Raw genomic sequence first — 21445 nt, 5'->3', positions numbered from 1 at the left:
CGTCGTCGTCACCGTGATGTTCCGTACAAAGTCCAAGGGCGACAACATCGTCGCTGCGCGCCCTATGCTGTACGTCCGAGTGAATGCATGCGAGGGTGAGCCGACGATGTAGGCTCAATAGCGCTTCCTCAATTCAGCGTTTTGACAGCGAGTTTCCGCAGTCATTGAGTGAGATGCGTTCGCTTGTGCGCGCCTGACACGGTGCTTGTTTAGTTAGTAGGTGCTTGTTTAGTTAGTAGGTGAATGTTCACAAGTTTATACGGCTGATAAAACTTCTATCTTTACTTTATACAGTAGGGGTATTCTGCAAGAGTCCACCTATATAGTGGACTGTCCATTTCGGTCACTGCTGATTGGATGGAGTTGTGCAAGCGAGGAGGAGACGGGCGGCCCCTGCCAATCAGCGGCGGTTGAAATGGACACTCCACTAGGTGGACTCTAACCCCCCAGGTGTCTAATAATTTGGTGTCGCAATCGATGCTTTGCCTTTCGGGCGAAACTGAAACTTGTTTAAACTGGGACTAGATCTTTTCTGATGCTCAAATCGTTCCGCCTGCCCGTTAAGCAACAAGCCTCCTTATTCAAGGTGCTCCACGAAACTTCTGTATTAACGCAATAGCGTTAAGGGCCTCGTGTCGCAGAGAATCAGGCGCCGGTGTCCCGCGTCGACCATCTTTTCTCAAAAAGTCATTCCGAACCGCGCATACCGAACAACGCAGGCACTCCGTGTAGCAGAGACGTTACTGAACTAATTGGACTTCTCAAAGTAAAGTGTGTCAGGCAAATCGCACGTACGATTTACACACAACCTACAAACATGATAACGTCGGATTGTAATTTGAATATAGGAGAAAAAATAATTCCGTTACGCGGAAACTCAAACCCCATTTCCAGCGTTTCTATACCATTCAAAGAGCGGCACGCATGGTTCCTTCCAACACCTCCAGATGGCGCACGCCTCCGCGTGTCCGCGGCCCATGCAAAAGGCCGCGTTTCTACCAGAAAGCATTCATGCATACCGTTCGCCGCCAGCGTTTCTCGGTAAACATTACTGTTATATAAGCTGAAGTTGCCGGGTGGCGTGAGAAAAGCAGTCGGGCAACTTTGAATGCTATCGAGTTTCACTCTTAAAAGCGAAGCTTAAGCGTCCTCCTAATTTGAATGACACTGTGTGCATTGTCTGCAAAACCAAGCCAAAAAGACCTTTCGCTAGTGATAAACTAGGTTTACAAGAGTTAAACCTTAGCGAATTTTGCTTGCTTCTACACCTTTCATGTTCTGCCGCGGCTTCTCTGGGGTTTACACATGTTACCCTCTTTTTTCTCCCTCTATTCCTCGCGGACATTTCAAACCACATATTCTGGTTTATATCTGAAGTTTCTGGTTCTACTTAAGCTCTATTTTTATTATAGCAATACTTTCTTCTACCAGTTGCATAGATGTGACGATTCTTCTATATACAACTTCCATGTTTTCTTCCTCTGTGCTGTTGCCAAAGTTGTAGAAGGTTGAGAAATCCTAAAGCCGTTCACCGCTGCTTTCCTCTCAACCTCCTACATTTATTTGGTATAAATGAAAAAAGGAAGTGAAAAATGAAAACTGATCTGTGCTGCAAAGTTACACTTTGGAAAAAAAAAAAGACGCCAAAAGTGGGACAGGGGGCGTGCCTTTTTGACGAGGTGCTCGGCGACGTGGTCGACGTGGCTTCCACCCTTGGTGGTGGCGATCCCGTTGACGAAACTCATCTGCTTGAACTCGCCCGAGGCACTCAGGGCCACGGCCACCTCCCAGCGGTCGCTGACGAGCTCGTGGGCTACAATGAGCGGGTTGCCTATTTCGTCCTCCTGGTCCTTGAGGAACAGCTGCACGTACTCCTTGAAGCCCTTCACCGGGAGCCTCTTGCCGTTCAGGTAGACCTGGGCGCAAAAAGGCAAACTAAGAATTATTCTAAAAATTACAAAAATTATATGAATTATAAAAATTATATTCCCGCGAACAGCGTTCGCTCGCGCGAGCATGCACGTGAGGCTCCTCGCGACAGGTTGCAAATAAAAAACCCGAAAAGAAAAACAAAAATAATCTAAAACAACGCATTAGCAGCCGTATACCACAGTCTTCTTTCCTGGGGGTTAAAACTTGTTTCATACAAGACTTAGCCTACATAAAAAGAGTTGCGCGAAACTGCGGTCAAAAAACACCGAACTATATATCCAAGTGCGAACGAAGCCACTGCAAGATGTCTATCTAGCCTCCGCCAACGTTACTAGGCCTCCGCGGCGTTGACTAGTATGCATGGAACGGACCATAAATACACGAGCGTTCTTGCGTTTCGCCCCCCTTGCGACCACCGTGGCAGGAATCGAAACCGCGCAAGAAGCAAGGACCTACAAAACCATGCACTGACAAGCGACTGAAAGTGAGCAGAAGGGCAATGCAGGAACGTGATTGTACGGCAGGTTTTGCTGTCCTCACATGTAGTGAATCGCAGCGACTTTCTGCAGTATACTCATTTAGAAACCCCCCTCTAAGCACTAACTTTAGCTAATTGCCGTCCACCAGGACTTTCATTGGCTCTCTCACTTTACGTACAGGGAATTGTTTAATTACAACATATTCTGCGACTCAATTACCGCATTTGCTCGATGCAGTTCCGGCGCTGTCATTGCAGTATTAAAACCTCTCGTGAGAAATACGAGAGCGAAACACTGCATTTCACAAAAATAAACGCACCGGTCGGGCCTAAACTAAGGACATCGATGAACTCTGTATAATGGAGGCCTTCAGAGTGATGGAGACGTTCAAACCAGGACCTCATGAACACGGGCAATTTGAGGCAGATTTTGCATTGATTATACTTTTATTGTAGACCCTTTTCGTCTAGACAACGCTGTGGTAGCAATGCATTCATAACCCCAGAAAGCTTCCGGTCATGCATTTTTGACAGCCAAGTTAGCCAAGAAAAGAAGTATTTTATCGCATAGTACACTGTAGGCACACATTCTTGATGTGTTCATATATAAAGAATGTGCGCCATGCGACGAGCTCATGTATGGGCTTTTATTGTTGCACTTAGTAAAATTAACTTGTAGAACACTAACTCTAAAGCAAAACTGGTGCCAGCTGGAGGGATCTGTAAATTATAGACTAATGTAACTTGTGTACTTCCAGAGGGCTTATCCGGAAGTCTTCTTCGAAATCAGCTTGTAAACATAAAGAATGTTTATAATGTTTACCTGTTGAACCAGCGTTTAAGGTTAGAACACCTAGCGATGGGAATACCATCCGTATTCGTCCACGATTACGACGTCCTTTGCATAGCAACACCACCACCAAGTGATTCGCGCCACTTCACGTGCAAACTGAACGGCGGATGGCGCAAGGAAAGGCAGCCATTTTACTTACATCTGTATCATTCCTCCTCATTCGATACAAAACAATATTGCTGGTTCTCCCGTAATCGAGAGAAGATGTAAGCATGAAATATCTACCGCAAAGCAGATTGGTATACGAGATGATACTAGCCACAATATTAGAATGGGTGTAGTGCATGTTCGCAACGACACATCACACCGCACCAAGCCATGCTGTGCACTGGTCGACATGGTCGCAATAGTTTCTTGTCACAGACAGAACCTCATTGCAAGTCTTGTCTCCGTCACAGACATCCGCGGTGCGCCGGACGCTACCGGTGCTGCCAGCGCGCCGTTCGCGCCGCGGATCTCACGGCGCCTCTGGCGTTGAATAGAGCATAGGCAACGCAGTCTGAGCGCCAAAAGATGACAATGAAGTGTATGCTACTCTGTACCAACGTTTTAACGCGATAGCGTTAAGGAGCTCGTGTCGCAAAAAAGCCGGCGTCGTCGGCGTCGGCCGTGAGCGAAAATGGCGGAAGGCAATTCATGAATAAAAACAACTTGCAAGGGTGGGATTCGAACCAGGGTCTCCGGAGTGTGAGACGGAGACGCTACCACTCACCAATGAGTTGGATGTTTCAAAGCGGGAGAAAAGCGCCTCTAGTGAATGCGGTGTTGCCTTATAAACGTGCCGTAAATAGTTATACTGCGATGTGTATCGGTAATTATGAACATGTAAATTACAGAAGTCGCAGTTAAATGAGTAGCGAAGTATGTTTCCGCTTCATTTCTTCTGCGCTTGGCGCACACGCAGAGCCATCTTGCGGCAAACACAGAAGACCCCCTCCTCGCAATGTACGGCGCAGGTAGCGCGCCACTCGCACGCTCTCCCCATCGTCTCGTTTGAGCGCATTGGGGCCGTGCGGGGACCGGTGCGAGGATGCCCCAATACCCTTGCATTTAATAAGTTTTATCGCTCTCTCCCCTTCCAACTTCCAGCGTGCGTCACTGGAACCCTCGTGTTTAGGCGACGCGGCTCCTCCTTCCACTCACAGCGCGATTCCTAGGTGCAGCGTCTGATGCAGGAGGCCTCGGACGTGATCGCTGCGCCGTAGCGCGTCTGGTGGGAAAGCGTCCCCTGCGATGCGTGCCGTGCTGCTGGCGAGGAGTCATGCGTCTGCGTGGTGCTCCCAAGCGAGACAGAGGACGATCCCATCGAGGCCTCAGCCCCATGATCGAGTCGCCTTCATGGCACGTCGCGGCCCGGCTGTCCGTGCCGATCACAACGTTTGGCTCGCATAGATCGTTTCTCCCGCCGAGACACCGATTTCTTTGGTTCGTGCCGCTTGCACAGGCGCACGTTTCGTCTTTGTGTGACTCAAGAGCATGGCGAGCGAATGAGTGGGCAGTGCGAACGTGGTGCGATAACGCTCTCGCGTTCTACTCTTGAAGACGAAGCTTAAGCCACCTCCAAGTTTTTCGATGCACACGGCAGGCCACACTTTTTATGAATACAGCGGCCGTGGCCCTACTATGTCATGACGGCACGGCGCAGTAACCTTCTGGAAAGAAAACCGACTCTAGAAAAGCTATTATATAGATTATTAGCGTCGCTCTGAGGCTTGCCACTTTTTTCTAGCGTTTAGAGGTATAGGATGTTCATTTGACACACGAAATGCATAGCTGGTCAAAAATATGTCAGCACCCCCATGACAGGGCAATAAGGCAGGAAACGAAGGACACGCAAAAGCGCGGACTTCTTACCAAACATTTCTAAATAAATGTATGTTAGAAAGTCAGCACTTCGCGTGTTCCTCGGTTACTTTGTGTCCCCCTTTCACTGGGCTGTAAGAAGTTAATACACGAGAAAAATAATGAATTATTAAAGGCAACCAACAGATTATCAAAGACGCCGTAATGCAAGTATTCGTGTTAATTTCGACCACTCGAGTCAACGTACACGTAAATGTAATTGGACAAGCACGCTTTCGCATTCAGCCGCTGCTGGAACTCCAGCCCACGACCTCCAGCTGGGCAGCAGAACACCACAGTGAGCCACCGCGGCAGGTCATGCACGACACTCGACGGCGTAATGGGGGCCATAAACGAAACTCACGTACTTTGACACCGTGTGCGCAGCCGGCCACGTCATAAGCCCTGCGGGAAAGCAGCGCCACTGTGTCGTCGTCCAGCTTCTCCATCATGAACTTGGCCAGGTCCGGATAGAAGGTGATCTTGGTGAAGTCCTCGCCCTTGGCCTCCGTGCTGATCTTGGGCTCTGTAGTCTTCCGCATGTTATCCTCCCAGACCTGCGAGGCGGGGCTTGTTGACCGCTACAGCTTACCTAGCTCTCGAAGCTGATTTATCTAAGCCTGGATCAACGTTTTACCACCTAGCATTGTTTAATACTCCAACTTATAAATAAAGAAAGAACCACACGACTTCTAACTTTTTTCTTGGTCCGCAATATTTTTGCACGAGAGATTCTGACCCGAAAGAAAAAAATGCTACAGGCACATCTGTCGCTTACAGTTCCAATATATACAGGCCGCTATATCCAGGAGTGCTTTCTGTTCAAGCTATACAGGCTGTCCCAGCTAACTTTAGGCAGAGTTTTAAAAAAAACATGCGAATGCCACGTTGCTGGACAGAACAAAAGCAATGTTCTTTGCCGTCGCTTGGAGATATTAAAATTATATTTTTTTCATTTTGCCTAATTGGATCATTAGTCGTAATTAATCGGCTTCTCAAATATAATTGGATGGAAAGTGTCCATGAGAATTGTAGAGCAATATCAAGGACTGTTCATAAAGCTTTCTGTTGCTCAATACGTGCTACATAGGTTTTTCCGAGCGTGAAAGAAGCCTCCGAATACACGCAAAGTGCCTCGAGCGGCCAGTCGCGCGGCAATTTTGCTTGCGTTTGCGGGCTTCTTTTACGTTCAGACAAAAATATTGTATGTAGCACGTATTGAGCAATAGAAAGCTGTATCGGGAGTTTCTGATGTCACTACAATTTTCTTATTGACACTCGCCTAATTACAATATTCGAGAAGTTGATTAATTATTTAAGACTATATAATTAGGCGGAATCAAACAATTTGAGTATCTCCACGGGACAGCAAACAACATTACCTTGGTTCTGGCCAGCTACGTTGCATTTGCATATATTTAAACTGGCTAAAATAACTGAGGCCCCCTGTACATCGAAGCGGTTGCACTCAGACAAATCCAAACGTGGGCACGCTGGACAAAATAGCGGCAGACTCGCCTGTTTGAAGTGCTTCTTTTCGGCGCGCGAGTACGTCTCCACGATAAACTTCCTGCTGAAGATGTTGCAGAGCTTGGCGCCATAGCCGTTGCGGCCGCCGGTGACTTTCTTCTCCTCGTCGTTGTAGTTGGACGAGGTGAGCAGGTGGCCGAAGATGAGCGTGGGCACGTGCATCTTCTCGACGCGGTGCTCGACCACGGGAATGCCCTGGCCATTGTTCCACACCGAGATGCAGTCCTGCTCCGGATGTATCTCGATCTGCCACATAAAGAATAAAGAAGGCACGCGAAACGCATTTCGTGTTAAGAGTAACGCTCATCACGTCTCCCCCCCCCCGCCCCCCACATCTCGCCCCCCTGCGTAAACGTAAAAATTATCAGCTTTAGACAAGCGTTGAATTTTAATCAATTTTCTTGCGTTTTCTTGCTCTTTTCCTAAGGGCAACTTGATGATACTGCCCCATTTAATACTATTTTCCTTTAACGCTCTTGTTACTACGAAGGAGACTGATTACTACCAAACTCGCGTATTGTCGATGGCTCGAGCAGCAAACTTCAGTCGCGGGAATAAAATCGCGACGGCAAAATAAATTCAATTTGTGTAACAGGTCGTCTTCGTATGATTAGATAAAAGCTTTCCGCGTACGCAGCATGTGCTATTCCTTAGGTGTAAACCCACAGCTTCTCATTTACTTTGTACTTAAAAATCCGACGTCACCTAAGCACTTGCGAGTTGTGAATGCGAAAGCATTCATGTCCAACTGAACGCCACTGAACGGTCCTTCAAGTATTGCGCTGCGAGTAATTACCACAGCCGCACGTGCTGCCCGAGCCAGCAAGCAGCAGCAGCCTGTATTGGCAACGCCGCATGCCCGTTATGCGGCGATGTCCCCTCCTCTCACGAGGTTCCCTTTCGCCCGCACTGCTCCGCCGAGCCGCGTTCGTGACGTGGCGTCGCAGACAATGGGAAATCCGTCGAGGCGCGCACGTGGCGTCCGTCGCAGCCAATTTCAATGAGAGTTTAGTTGCCGGTTCCCTGCTGAAGATGATAAACGCCTGCGTTTTCGCTCAATGGGCAAGTGACGCAAGTAAGTTTAGCAGGTAGTTTGATATACGAGAACATTGATTTATGTTTCTCTTATGTTCAGAATTAAATCAGCGAGGAGGTGTAAACTTACTATGAAAAGTAAGCGTAAGATAGTCTTATTACTACGATTTAAACGAGGGCCAAGTGCTTTCATGCAAGTCATCATTGAGATGTAAGGCGGTGATGCGCAACCTAAGCGATCTGCTTCTAGCTCGTCATCGCGCTTTTCCCGCCATCTTAGGCGACATACCGACACTGATCGAAGAACGCAGGTTACAAAGGAAAGCTAGCTTCAAGCAATGTGCAGCCATGGGCCAACGCCTCGATTAAAACTAATCACACAAGCACGAAGAGAGAAAACGACTTCTTGCTATGCGTAGTTTGTTGCGCGACCACCGATTCTCGAGAACGGCAGAGATCGGCTAGCTATAAAACATGTGTTATGCGACATATGGCACCTTATACCGGAGTGCTTTCCCTCCTTAGTCCGGTTATTTCATGACCGCTTCAACACATCACTAATGTACCCCGCGTGCTCTCGTTGCGAATGACCCATGGTACACAAGGTCAGTTCAGCGCACGACCTCAACAAAATGGGCGTCCTTATTACCTTGATGCAGTCCATGTTCTTGTCCCGTTGCTTATTGTCGGACGCGTTGACCAGGATCTCATCGAAGATCTTGTACAGGCCGGGCACGAAAGTGACGCTCCTGTATTTCATGCCGCCGCCGCCGTTCTCGTCTTCTGGGTCGTACACCCACATGGTCTGCGTGACGGGCTCGACGGAGCCGACGTACGTGTCCGGGCGTAGCAGAATGTGCTCCAGCTGGCTCATCTTCTGGTAGATGCGCTCCACGGACATCCTCTTGTTCTTAGCTGCGCCGGAGCCTTTCGTCTGGTTGCCCCCGGCGCCGCCATGTCCTGCCGCTGCTGCAGTCGAGGCCAGAGACGGCCCACTTGAGTCTTCCTCTTCAATGTCAGAGAGGGAAGCCATGTTGCCGCTGGATGTGTCGCAACAACCCTCGGTTCCCGCTGCAGTCTTCTAGCGAAGGATCCGCCGAAAACTTCTACGCGGCACAACAAGCCTGTTAGGTATTCATTGGAACACGGCTTGCCTTTACGTCGTGGCCTTCTCTTATCAGTCCAAATGCACGAAATACGGCGATGCTCAACGTGCAAGCGAGCCCTTGATGGTGCCGATATCTTCACCGTTGTAGCCGATGAAAATCCTCGCGAAGAAGGGGGCGGGACCAGCTTGTAACGCGCGCCTTTGAGTTGATTAATCTGTTGACGGGAAAGGAAGCTGGTGCGCTCACGTACGCCGCCGTTCAGAGACACTGACGCCCCTACAGCTCGCGCATCGCGTCAACAAGATGGGCTCTTCGCATACGAGTGCGCGGTGGTGCGTCCGAGCTGCGACTGAAAACGGCCACGCGAGCGGCCCGGGCTTTTTATCAAGCCCGGGAGACAGCGACACCGGTGGCACCCCGTGATTATGACCACGTGTTTGACTAACGTTCCTAGACTATTGCTAAAGATGCAGCCGCTGCCCTAAGAAGCTGGCTACCACCAGGAGGCCAAAATGCAAGCATGCAGATAATGTAGAATCACACGTAGTCCCCGTAGCTACTGCGCTAGTGGATCGGGCCAGAAAGAAACATAAAAACATAGTAAACTGTTTTGACGGCGACGATAATGATTCCAAACATTGGCACACGCCAAGAGTTGGGTATTGATCAAGAAGCGGGCGGCAGAAGAAAAGAACGGAAAGAATAATAGTAACAATAAAGATATTGTTACGGGGATGTTGGGAGTATAGAAGATTGTATTGACAATATATATATATATATATATGAGTCGGAGTAAAGATTGCTGACCACCAACAACACGCAGCAGCCAGCGTCCCGCGATCTTCTCTCTTCTTTCATCCTTCCGTAACAAACGGTTCCAATTATTGTTCATTAATCTTGATATAGAGGCATTTTCGTTCAGAAGTCGGTCTACTATGAGAAAAAGGACAAATAGAAGTCGAAAAAAAAATTAATGAGACAGACACCAGAAGCAGTAGAAGGTAAATTAAACTCGAAATTTGCGTTGGGAATTCAAGGAAGGAAAATGAGACGTCGCTCTAGTATTATAGCGCAGCAAACCCATTAATAATCTAAATTCTGGGGTATTACGTGCCAAAACAAGTGATTTGATTATGAGGCACGCCGTAGTGGAGGACTCCCGGATGAATTGTGACCACATGGGGTTGTTAATTAGCCTGCGCCCATTGCACGGCACAGCGTCGTGCTCGCATTTCGTCTCCACCACCGAAGTGCGGCTGCCGCGGCCGGGATTTGATCTCGCGACGTCACGCTTAGCAGCGCAACGCCATAGCCACTAAGCCACCACGGCGGGCAGCGAAATTTCTAAGGAAATCGCAGGTGGCACGACAAACAATTGACCCTCTGGTTGACGCGCAGGGTCCAACCCTCGAGAAAGTACAAAGTATAATAATGGAGGAAGTTCTAGCTGGGCGAAGCTGGGCGTGCATGAGAACTTTTCTTTGATTAGAAAATCGACGACAGAATGAGAAGATATGATCGATAGTCTCAGATTCTGTACGGGCTGCGGAATGGAGCGTGCCACCTACGTTGCTGGTGCCTGCCGCGCAGTAGCATTCCCGTCATGGCCAGTCCAGAGCCAGTCTGCCTGGTGTCCCTGCCCAGCTGACGTTAGTCAAGCTGTTAAAGAAAAGAGATAAAAATAAAGAACTGATACCATTTACGCTTATGGGACCAATGGTCTACGGTCATGAGTTCTTTTCCCAACCAGGATATAATTTGATCTACTACTAATGGTAGGGCCTAATCAGGAGATACTATTTACGGAAGTATTTTAATTGTGGAATTGAGCGACACGAATCCCGATGGAAAAGCTGTATATTGCGTCCTAAAGCATCCAGTTCAAATGTTTCCGCGGCCCGCCATGTCTCGCATAACTAGCTCGTAGCTCGCGAAATACGAAAAGTGCCGCTTGATTCTTCGCCAGCGTGCCACGACACCAACCGTCCTAAAAGTGATTTCAACAAACTCCGCTCATTCCGTGACTTTGCAAAAGCGCGCGAGTGGCTGTCGGTATCGGCTTCCGCTGACCGCCAGCTGCGTGTATGCCACGTGACGATCGAAACTTGCGCGATGACCAAGCGGTTGCCAAGTGCGACGAGCCGTGGCACCAGGGGCACCGGCGCTTGTGCGCCGCTGCTATCGCGGAAACCACGAATGAGCGAGGTTATTGTTTATTTTTTAATTTCTTTCTTTTATTTTCAAATCATTTATAGGGTCACTAGTGACAGGGCGTGCGACGGCGCAATCGCGCGGCACTTTTTCTATCTCGTGTGTTAACGAGTAAAGTTTGGTAAAAGTGGCTGCGCAGGACATGGGATGACTCAATGTGACGCAGGATGACTGAACAACTGTTTATATAATATTGTCCCCTTAGCCAGGTAACTAAAAGAGAAACAATTATCCCGCTTCTGGAAGAGGACCAGTGGCTGAGCACGAGGACGCGGGTTCGATACCCGGCCGCGGAGGCGGCATTTCCATGGGGGCGAAACGCAAAAAAAACTCGAGGACACACTTATGAGTTCTGAATGCGAAAGCATTAATCTCCAACTGAACGCCGCTGAGCGGTCCTTCGAGTTTTGCGCTGCGAGTAATGTTTCTGAGAGGGGAACGAAAGGGCGAACGCCTTAGCTCGAGCGCTAATCAACCGAGCGGGGCAAGACCAATCGTCTCATCAATCCCCCCACCCTTTACCTTCATGCCCCTGCCATCCAATTAGTGCGACCGACTCAAGATCCAGCGACTGAACCGCAGGATTTACCCTCCGCCTCACAGAAAGCTCAGCACTGAAGATGCAGTAGCTCTCCGACTTATTCAGACCAACACATTTCCAAACCTACACAGATACAGTAAAGTGTTCCCACATACATATCGCGGCATCTGCCTCTGGTGCGGCGACACACGCCCTACACTCTTTCACATCTCGTGGGGATGCGCGGGGGCAAACCTGAACACTTAAAGACGCCTAGCACGTCATTTGAGCGTTGGGAGGTACAGCTGACCGGCGATACCCTGGCGGGACAAGAAGCTCTCGTCCAGCAAATGCGACGAGCAGCCATGGCCAGTGGAGTCCTGGAATGAGGACACCACCCACTCGACCTCAAGAGCAACCACCTCGATGGTCCGAATAAATGCTTTCTCTCTCTCTCTCTCTTCCGAGTTCTGCTGAGGGGCATGTTATCGAATTGTTGCCATTAAATTGGTATGGGTTATTGTTTTTTTTTTCCCTACAGTTTCTACGTTAGCATGTTGGCTGTATACCGGAATCGAACGATATTGCTGAGAAATCAAACACGCCGCATGCCACCGACGTCCCGTGCGACGAGAGACCGAGGAAGAAGCGGCGGCCACCAAAATAGACGCGGCGTTGCGTCGCCGTATCTGCTCTATCGAGGCCCGCTGGGTGGCGCGGCTTTGCGGCGATGCCCTCTCCCATCACGCAACACCGAGGCAGCACGTGTTCCGTTTCGCCCGCTCTGCTCCGCCGTGGTAGGGTGGCTACCCTAGCCGTGGTCCGAGCCAGCAAGCGCGAGCCAGCGTCACCCGACGCGTTCGTGACGTGGTGTCGCAGCTAATGGGTAGTTAGGTGCTTTTTCGCTGCTACAGACGCCGCCAGCGTTTTCGCTAATTGAGCCATTTGATGCTTTCGCATCAAAGCGCTACGTTGGGTCCACGTTAAAGAACCACCCAGGTGGTCAAAACTAAATCCAAGCTCCCCACTTGGTACGACATCTCTCGTAATCGGATCACGTTTATTTTGGCACGTAAAACCCAAGAATCCGATTGGCTAACGTTAACTGGGCCACCCTGCATGTACGGACAGTATAGGTCTGGTAGAGTCATCGCGTTCGACCCGATGCAATGACATTAAACTTGCACGAGTAGTTGTTGCTACCGTATTATTCCGTGGAAATTGCCACATATACGTTCTGCCAGCTTCGGGAAGATTTGACAAGAGTCACGTAGTCAGTTTTCTCTTTCTTTGTTTAGGAGGAGAGGGGAGATGGGGAGTGCGTACTTGACCAGGAGTGGCGGTTGGGCAGGTGGGTGATCTCGCACGTCGTTTCATGCCACTTATCCCGGCTGGTCCCTAAAGAGAAATTTTGGGGCGAGGAGGGGGAGCGCGTACTGGGTGTGCCTTATTCACCTCCCCCCTCCCTCCCATGTTACGCCACTGGTTGATATTCCGCGTCGCTTTTGCAATTCTAAGTGAGCCGTGGTAAGGTAAATGAGTTGAAAGGCGATCCAAGCTATGTAGTCGAAGTCGATGAAAGACTACCTTTACCTTCCTGAGCGGGTTGAGGGTGAGAATGGGTAGTACGAGTGTATGGAGTACGTGTAGTGATGCCAGAAGCGTCTCGAACGACATCGTCTGCGCCTTCGAGCAGAGGCGCAGCGTCTACACGACAGAGTTTCAAAAAAGCTAGCTGTCACGAGGGAAGAATGCCAGAACGCTCCTCTTACCAGCGGCACTATCACACGGTGCTACTGTACGATGGGGCACGCAAGACGATAAAGAGAAAAGGCAAGAAACACGCAGGACAGTGCTGTCCTGTGTGTTTCCTGCCTTCTGTCTTTGTCGTCTTGCGCTGCCCCTTCTAGATGTTCAACCAGTACCAACTCACCCAAATGTCGATTCTTCTATGCAGGGCACCACCAGTACCGCTAATTGCAACCGGGAGCACTGTTACCAGGCCTGTCTTCGGGATTATCACGCATCTCTAGGCATCACTATCTCCTAGATCGGCCCATGAAAGAGGCTAGAAACATGCCCAATACAGAAAAGTGGAAATACCCGCCGTGGTTGTTTAGTGGCTTTTGTGTTGCGCTGCTAAGCACGAGGTCGCGGGATCAAACCCCAGTCACGGCGGCTGCATTCCGATGGGGGCGAAATGCAAAAACACCCGTGCACATAAATTTCAGTCGATATTAAAGAACCCCAGATAGCCAAAATTAATCCGGAGACCTCAACTACGGCGTGCCTCGCAATCAGATCATGGTTTCGGCACGTAAAACTCCACAATGTTATGAATTAATTTAAAGGTGGGAATAACTTGCTAAGAAAGACATTGCCCTTAAGAGGAAGCTTTAGCGCGGGCCCAACTCCGATGAGTTCTATTCAAATACATGTGAAACGCAGAAACGCTCTTCTGAAGTAACCACTGAACTGATGTAAATGAAATTTGTTGAATTTGAGAGAGAAAGCTAACTTCTAGTGGCTGTTTGAAGCGGAACTCCAATTTAGGGCATGGATATTTTTAAAAATTTTCAGGAACACAAAAGTTCGGAAAAAATAGAAGCACGAAGTTTACAAATTAATAGCTCTGCTTCAAGAAAAGCTGCCTGTGAAGGGAAAGCTACGGGGGCGGAGCTTCTGCACATGTGTTACGGCGCCAAGTAGTCCGGCAGCGTTAGACAGTGCTTTTGGTTGCTCGGAACAGACGCTGAATCGACGCAGCTTCCACGTGGGACGGTTTCGCGTTTCCTCAGACGTGGAAGGGAGAATCCGCAAAATAAGTAAACCTTTACATTCAGAGGTGTATTTTGTCTTGTTTAACTGCTGCTAATAAGACTTTTTATGTTTCCTCTTCCCCAGCTTAAACTAACGTGGACGAAAACGTGGGGCTCTTTTCAGAAGCGTTCTGCAGTTGTGCGCGCTTTGCCTCCGTAGCTTTCCCGGCCTTCACAGGCACAAAAAGTTGTCCGGGTATAGAATAGCGAAACCATGGGCGAAGCCATGCCCATTTCCTCCTCCAAAAGCGAGTCACATGTTCGGCTTGCGCGCTTGTTCTTGACTCTGAGTTCGGGCCCTTGGGTAACGCTGGAGTAACGCTGGAGTAACGGCATAATCGGCAGCATTCTTTGTCGTGCGCGAGTTCGTTCGATTACCTCGGAGGCTCGGATATTTTGACGATTAATGTGTATAACACGCTCGCCGCAGGTAAGTCAGTGACTCTTGCATTCGTTAATATTTTCTTAAGTTGGTGCCGTTGATGAGGCGACAGCTGCCTCGGTGATCTGAGCACTTTTCCACTGCAGCTCCCAACGCGCGTGAAAAGATCGCCTAACCCTCACGGCAGACGGCGGCGTTCCGTGATCGACGTCTTCGACTCGGCGTTTGGCGACGCAGTAACTCGATTACGTGAGTGGAGGAGGAGGTGGCATTACATCGTGGGTAACACCGAAATGACCCCAACCCATACGGCTACAATTAACAATGTCGCCTCAGCCTTGGCCTCGCGCGTCAACTTGTTGCGCGTCAAGTTGTTGCGGCAAGTGTGATGCTATCGTCGTTTCTAAAAATATGCGTGTCGAACCTCGCATAGGTTGCCACAACTCTCCCTCGGGCGTAAAAGAAAGCAAGACACGCGATTATGTCGCGAAATTTATCTCAAGAAACAAAGGCAGAGCGCTATTTCATAGCTCTACCTTCCTCTCGAAGCCGTCTCACGGCCAGCTGATCCCGTAGATAACGCGGGCTGAGCGTAGCCCTGATCGCTGACGTAGAGCAAAATGCGCGAAACGTCATTCGCATAGGGAAAAGGCGTCGCGACAACACCACCCCGGAGTGTTCGCAAAGGAAGAGAACTGTTTACCTTGTAAACGCCGTACAGCCCTGCGCCAGCGTTTCCTCTTCTCACTTTCGTACCACTTAATTCCGTGGAAATCGGTAGAATTCCACCTTTGACGACTTCCCGGCGGTGTTTCCGTAGCTGTTCTGTTCTGGCGTACTGTTGTGGTTCACACAACAGCACACCGATATGACCCTTTCGGGCCGTATGTTGTAAATTGCATTGCGTCGCGCTGTGTAGAATCTTCCACGGTGTTCTCGACTGCGCCCGCACTTTGGACAGACGCCGTGGCCCGCCGCTCGCCGTAGATGGCGCCACTTGTTCCGGGTCAAAGCCGTAGAGCATCGCGCGGTGCGTGGTAGGCTCTGCCGGAGGGCCGGAGCCAGGGTTCCGACTTCTACTGGTCTTATGAACTTTGTGCGCTCGCACATCAGCGGTTCTAGCTTCCCGCTGAGCAACCACACCGTGGTGAACGACAAGCTAAAATTGTGTAATCCTCTCTTTTGACGCCAACCAACGCCTGCCAGTGGCGTAGCGAGAAAGTTTATTCGGGAGGACACGTGCCCGGTTAACAAAACTTGAAATAGATGTCGAATCTCAATCGTTCTCCGAACCTCATCTCCCTAGCCGCTTCGACGCCAGCGGAATCTGGTCACATTAGGCAAAACTGACGTTTTTTTTAGATCGCATTGGCTTTTTCAGTGACAACTTCACCTGCTTCAAGCACTTGTTTGTATCGACTTTTTCGAAGCAAGTAACGTTCTTGCAACTGCTCACAATCTCAGCTCTTGCAGCGGAAGCTACGGGCACCGATGAGCGAGCCATTTTTGCCAACAGAATTTTTTTGTAAAACTTGAAGCAACATTGATAAAATCGTAAAACGGGCAAAAAATCGTAAACATTACGAAAAATTCATGAGCGTTGGCAGGTGCGCAAAATTATTGGAGCCAACCTCTCAACGTTCATTAACAAAGAGGCAGTCATGTGCATATTATTCGACCGTCTCTTCTTTTTCTTTTTTTAACGCTGCCAGCTCTTCAAGTCGGCGGGGTCTGTCTGAAGCCACGAAGCAAGCGAACGAGCAATTCATGCGCCTGGGGGTGAGAAAATCGTGCGCCGGTGAAAGTACGAAGGAACGCGCTCAGCGCGCTACACTATATACAGCCACGGCCGCTCGATGAAAACTATGCGTTTTCATTGTGCGTTTACATCGAGCGGCCGTGATACAGCATGATATACAGTAACTCTACAGGATGGATGGATGGATGTTATGAGCGTCCCCTTTGGAACAAGGCGGTGGGTTGCGCCACCAAGCCCTTGCTATTTTACTGCCTAATGTCCTACCTAGGTTAAACAATAATAATTAAAAAAAAAGACGTATGAACTCCCACAACCAAATTTTCTGATCCCCTATTGCGAACTGTGTTTTTGTATGTATCCGTTTTTTGTTGTTTCCCTACTTTTCCCTACTTTTGTCGTCTCCCTACAGCGCGTGGCAAAGTAACACCACCTAGAGGAATACGAAGGTAACGTTGAGCGAAGCGGAGATGTAGAAACGAGGCGAAGCGTCGCAGAGGAGGAAGGTAGGCCGGATAAACAGTACGAATCTACCATCTGTCGTTGGTCACCCATAGACACGCTGTTAACAAAATCTGAACAAACGAAAAGCTTCTTGTGAACTCCAGTTAAAGGGAACTAGAAACGAAATTAAGGCATTTACATAGGGCCTTTACACACCTGTAAAGGCCCGCACCCAATTAAACAGAAGCAGACCAACAAATGTCCAAGTGCGATGTTACACAGTAAGACCAATCGAATCGTTCGGGCGTTTGCATTGCAGTGGCAACAGCTGCTCTGTGACGTTCACGGTACATAAATTTCGCATTTCATTGTGCGTATAACAATATTGATCACTGGCGAGGAAAACAACAGTACTGAAACGGAAGGATGTTTTCAGACTGCTCTGGTTCCTTCACGACGCAGGGATACAAATGGGCTTTGCTAGAATGTCAGGAACAATGGCAACACCTGCTGTGAGCCTCCCGCTCAAGATATTATCACACAATTTGACGGCTAAGATCGTGATTATATTGACGACGATATAGATATTACTTCCAGTTTACATTAGCGTTTGGAACCATGTGAAAACAGACGCAGTTGAGATTTCAAACGAAAGGGCTGGATAGAATACTGGGAAACGTGATCACTCATGAAAACACACACCATGCGGAAAAGAAGCTGCGATAATAATAGGAGACCACTTATTTTCCCCAACAAAAAGGGCAAAAGACTCGATGTTTTATTGCGATAGCAATTGTATGGACACTCCTAGCGCATTTCTGCCGCCATCGTCACCGCGACTTTCCGTATGAAGTCCAAGGGCGATAACATCGTCGCCGCGCGCCGTATTCTGTGTACGCAAGTGATAGCGTGGGAGGGGTGAGCTGACGATGGTGACTCAGTCTTGCGCGTGCAAGGGAGGATAGCGGGGAGGAAGCACAGCGTCTGTCTTCCTTTGTGCGCAAGGCACCGGGGGGAGGGGGGAAGGGGCCGTTCTACTCCACTCATCTCCACAAGATGGAGCAATTTTAATCGAGGTCAACTCCGGTGGCGGCCCTACCTTGAAAGCGAGCTATCTGCGATGGGGACAGAGTCCGCCGAGTGCTGAGAGCTTGGTGTGCGCTGTGTTCTCGCCGCTTAGTTCGCGTTGGAGCAAGAGGCAGCACGAAGGTCAATTCGCTCGCCGCTGCTGCTGCCGCGCTTCATCACTCCAGCGTTTTGACAGCGAGTATGCGCGGGCATCGAGGGATATGTGTTCACGTTCGCTGGTGCGCGCGTGACACCATGCTTTTTAATTTAATTAGTAAGCGAACGTTTACAAGCTTATACGGCCGACAACACTACTATCCTTACTTCGTAGAGATGTCTGTTAATTTGCTATCGCGGTCGACGCTTCGCCTTTCAGGCGAAACTGCGACATTCTTTCAATCAGAATAGCTTTAGTCATTTTCGTGTCCTTTGCTTAAATGAGTCTTCGGATAAACAAGACATATTTTTCTCTCCCTAAAGTTCCGCTGAAGTGGCAGCCTTTCTTTAGTGGGGACGTGGCTTTCGAAATCAACTTTTTTATTTCTTCATGGATTTCACCTTCGCTTCAGCTCTCTAAAAGGCGCCAAGTTTGTATTCTTTGGTGTGTTTTGTGATGCGGGACTTCTTGGACATGTGAGTTATGGTCTGGTGTGCCTTTGTCCCTCCACTACCCCCCTCCCCCACTTTTTCCCCGTATGGCATTCTTTATTGCTGATCTACAAATAGCATGTTACCTGGGTTTCAAACTGTGCATTAGGCGCCGAACTCTGTGGACATGAATACAGTTCCAGTGTTGTACCTGCAGTCGTGTATCTGCTTAGTCGCGCTGTCCAAGGTGTAGATGCGCGAAATGCCTAGCAGTGGGTCTGAGGAGTCGACGCTCGATCTCAGTCCGAGGTGCCGATGCGCGAAATGTCTAACCGCGGCTCTTAGGAGTCGACGCTCGATGTGCACTTAGTCGCGAATACCGAGGTGCCGATGCGCGAAATGCCAAGGCGCAGGCAGGTCTGAGGAGTCGACGCTCGATCTGCTTAGTCGCGCTGTCCGAGGTTCCGATGCGCGGAATGCCTAGCAGCGGGTCTGAGGAGTCGACGCTCGATCTGCTTAGTCACGCAGTCCGAGGTTCCGATGCGCGGAATGCCTAGCAGCGGGTCTGAGGAGTCGACGCTCGATCTGCTTAGTCGCGCTGTCCGAGGTTCCGATGCGCGGAATGCCTAGCAGCGGGTCTGAGGAGTCGACGCTCGATCTGCTTAGTCGCGCTGTCCGAGGTTCCGATGCGCGGAATGCCTAGCAGCGGGTCTGAGGAGTCGACGCTCGATCTGCTTAGTCACGCAGTCCGAGGTTCCGATGCGCGGAATGCCTAGCAGCGGGTCTGAGGAGTCGACGCTCGATCTGCTTAGTCACGCAGTCCGAGGTTCCGATGCGCGGAATGCCTAGCAGCGGGTCTGAGGAGTCGACGCTCGATCTGCTTAGCCAGGCAGTCCGAGGTTCCGATGCGCGGAATGCCTAGCAGCGGGTCTGAGGAGTCGACGCTCGATCTGCTTAGTCACGCAGTCCGAGGTTCCGATGCGCGGAATGCCTAGCAGCGGGTCTGAGGAGTCGACGCTCGATCTGCTTAGCCACGCAGTCCGAGGTTCCGATGCGCGGAATGCTTAGCAGCGGGTCTGAGGAGTCGACGCTCGATCTGCTTAGTCACGCAGTCCGAGGTTCGGATGCACGGAATGCCTAGCAGCGGGTCTGAGGAGTCGACGCTCGATCTGCTTAGTCACGCAGTCCGAGGTTCCGATGCGCGCAATGCCTAGCAGCGGGTCTGAGGAGTCGACGCTCGATCTGCTTAGCCACGCAGTCTGAGGTTCCGATGCGCGGAATGCCTAGCAGCGGGTCTGAGGAGTCGACGCTCGATCTGCTTAGTCACGCAGTCCGAGGTTCCGATGCGCGGAATGCTTAGCAGCGGGTCTGAGGAGTCGACGCTCGATCTGCTTAGTCACGCAGTCCGAGGTTCGGATGCGCGGAATGCCTAGCAGCGGGTCTGAGGAGTCGACGCTCGATCTGCTTAGTCACGCAGTCCGAGGTTCGGATGCGCGGAATGCCTAGCAGCGGGTCTGAGGAGTCGACGCTCGATCTGCTTAGTCACGCAGTCCGAGGTTCCGATGCGCGGAATGCCTAGCAGCGGGTCTGAGGAGTCGACGCTCGATCTGCTTAGCCACGCAGTCCGAGGTTCCGATGCGCGGAATGCTTAGCAGCGGGTCTGAGGAGTCGACGCTCGATCTGCTTAGTCACGCAGTCCGAGGTTCGGATGCACGGAATGCCTAGCAGCGGGTCTGAGGAGTCGACGCTCGATCTGCTTAGTCACGCAGTCCGAGGTTCCGATGCGCGGAATGCCTAGCAGCGGGTCTGAGGAGTCGACGCTCGATCTGCTTAGCCACGCAGTCTGAGGTTCCGATGCGCGGAATGCCTAGCAGCGGGTCTGAGGAGTCGACGCTCGATCTGCTTAGTCACGCAGTCCGAGGTTCCGATGCGCGGAATGCTTAGCAGCGGGTCTGAGGAGTCGACGCTCGATCTGCTTAGTCACGCAGTCCGAGGTTCGGATGCGCGGAATGCCTAGCAGCGGGTCTGAGGAGTCGACGCTCGATCTGCTTAGTCACGCAGTCCGAGGTTCCGATGCGCGGAATGCCTAGCAGCGGGTCTGAGGAGTCGACGCTCGATCTGCTTAGCCACGCAGTCCGAGGTTCCGATGCGCGGAATGCCTAGCAGCGGGTCTGAGGAGTCGACGCTCGATCTGCTTAGTCACGCAGTCCGAGGTTCCGATGCGCGGAATGCCTAGCAGCGGGTCTGAGGAGTCGACGCTCGATCTGCTTAGCCACGCAGTCCGAGGTTCCGATGCGCGGAATGCTTAGCAGCGGGTCTGAGGAGTCGACGCTCGATCTGCTTAGTCACGCAGTCCGAGGTTCGGATGCACGGAATGCCTAGCAGCGGGTCTGAGGAGTCGACGCTCGATCTGCTTAGTCACGCAGTCCGAGGTTCCGATGCGCGGAATGCCTAGCAGCGGGTCTGAGGAGTCGACGCTCGATCTGCTTAGCCACGCAGTCTGAGGTTCCGATGCGCGGAATGCCTAGCAGCGGGTCTGAGGAGTCGACGCTCGATCTGCTTAGTCACGCAGTCCGAGGTTCCGATGCGCGGAATGCTTAGCAGCGGGTCTGAGGAGTCGACGCTCGATCTGCTTAGTCACGCAGTCCGAGGTTCGGATGCGCGGAATGCCTAGCAGCGGGTCTGAGGAGTCGACGCTCGATCTGCTTAGTCACGCAGTCCGAGGTTCGGATGCGCGGAATGCCTAGCAGCGGGTCTGAGGAGTCGACGCTCGATCTGCTTAGTCACGCAGTCCGAGGTTCCGATGCGCGGAATGCCTAGCAGCGGGTCTGAGGAGTCGACGCTCGATCTGCTTAGCCACGCAGTCCGAGGTTCCGAT

The 21445-nt window shown here is 50.7% G+C and overlaps 1 protein-coding gene across 2 annotated transcripts in view; it reads right to left on the bottom strand.

The window, feature by feature from the left end:
- Positions 1-15709, bottom strand: part of LOC126543934 (DNA topoisomerase 2-alpha-like) — a 29281-nt gene extending 13572 nt beyond the window's left edge. The window contains exons 1-4 of one of the 2 annotated variants that reach the window (XM_055061153.2): positions 15415-15709; positions 6624-6881; positions 5474-5662; positions 1668-1916 (exon numbers count right to left, since the gene is read on the bottom strand). In XM_055061153.2, the coding sequence (XP_054917128.2) occupies positions 1668-1916; positions 5474-5662; positions 6624-6797 (612 nt within the window). In that variant the 5' untranslated portion in view covers positions 6798-6881; positions 15415-15709. Of the gene's footprint in view, positions 1-1667; positions 1917-5473; positions 5663-6623; positions 6882-8319; positions 9205-15414 lie in introns of those variants that run through there. The other variant, XM_050191098.3, reaches the window with a different exon arrangement.
- Positions 15710-21445: the final 5736 nt, after the last annotated feature.

Source organism: Dermacentor andersoni, chromosome 3, assembly GCF_023375885.2.
Source record: "Dermacentor andersoni chromosome 3, qqDerAnde1_hic_scaffold, whole genome shotgun sequence".
Taxonomy (NCBI): Eukaryota; Metazoa; Arthropoda; class Arachnida; order Ixodida; family Ixodidae; genus Dermacentor; species Dermacentor andersoni.
The sequence above is the reverse complement of the archived record's forward strand: the minus strand, read 5'-3'. Positions and strand labels throughout refer to the sequence as shown.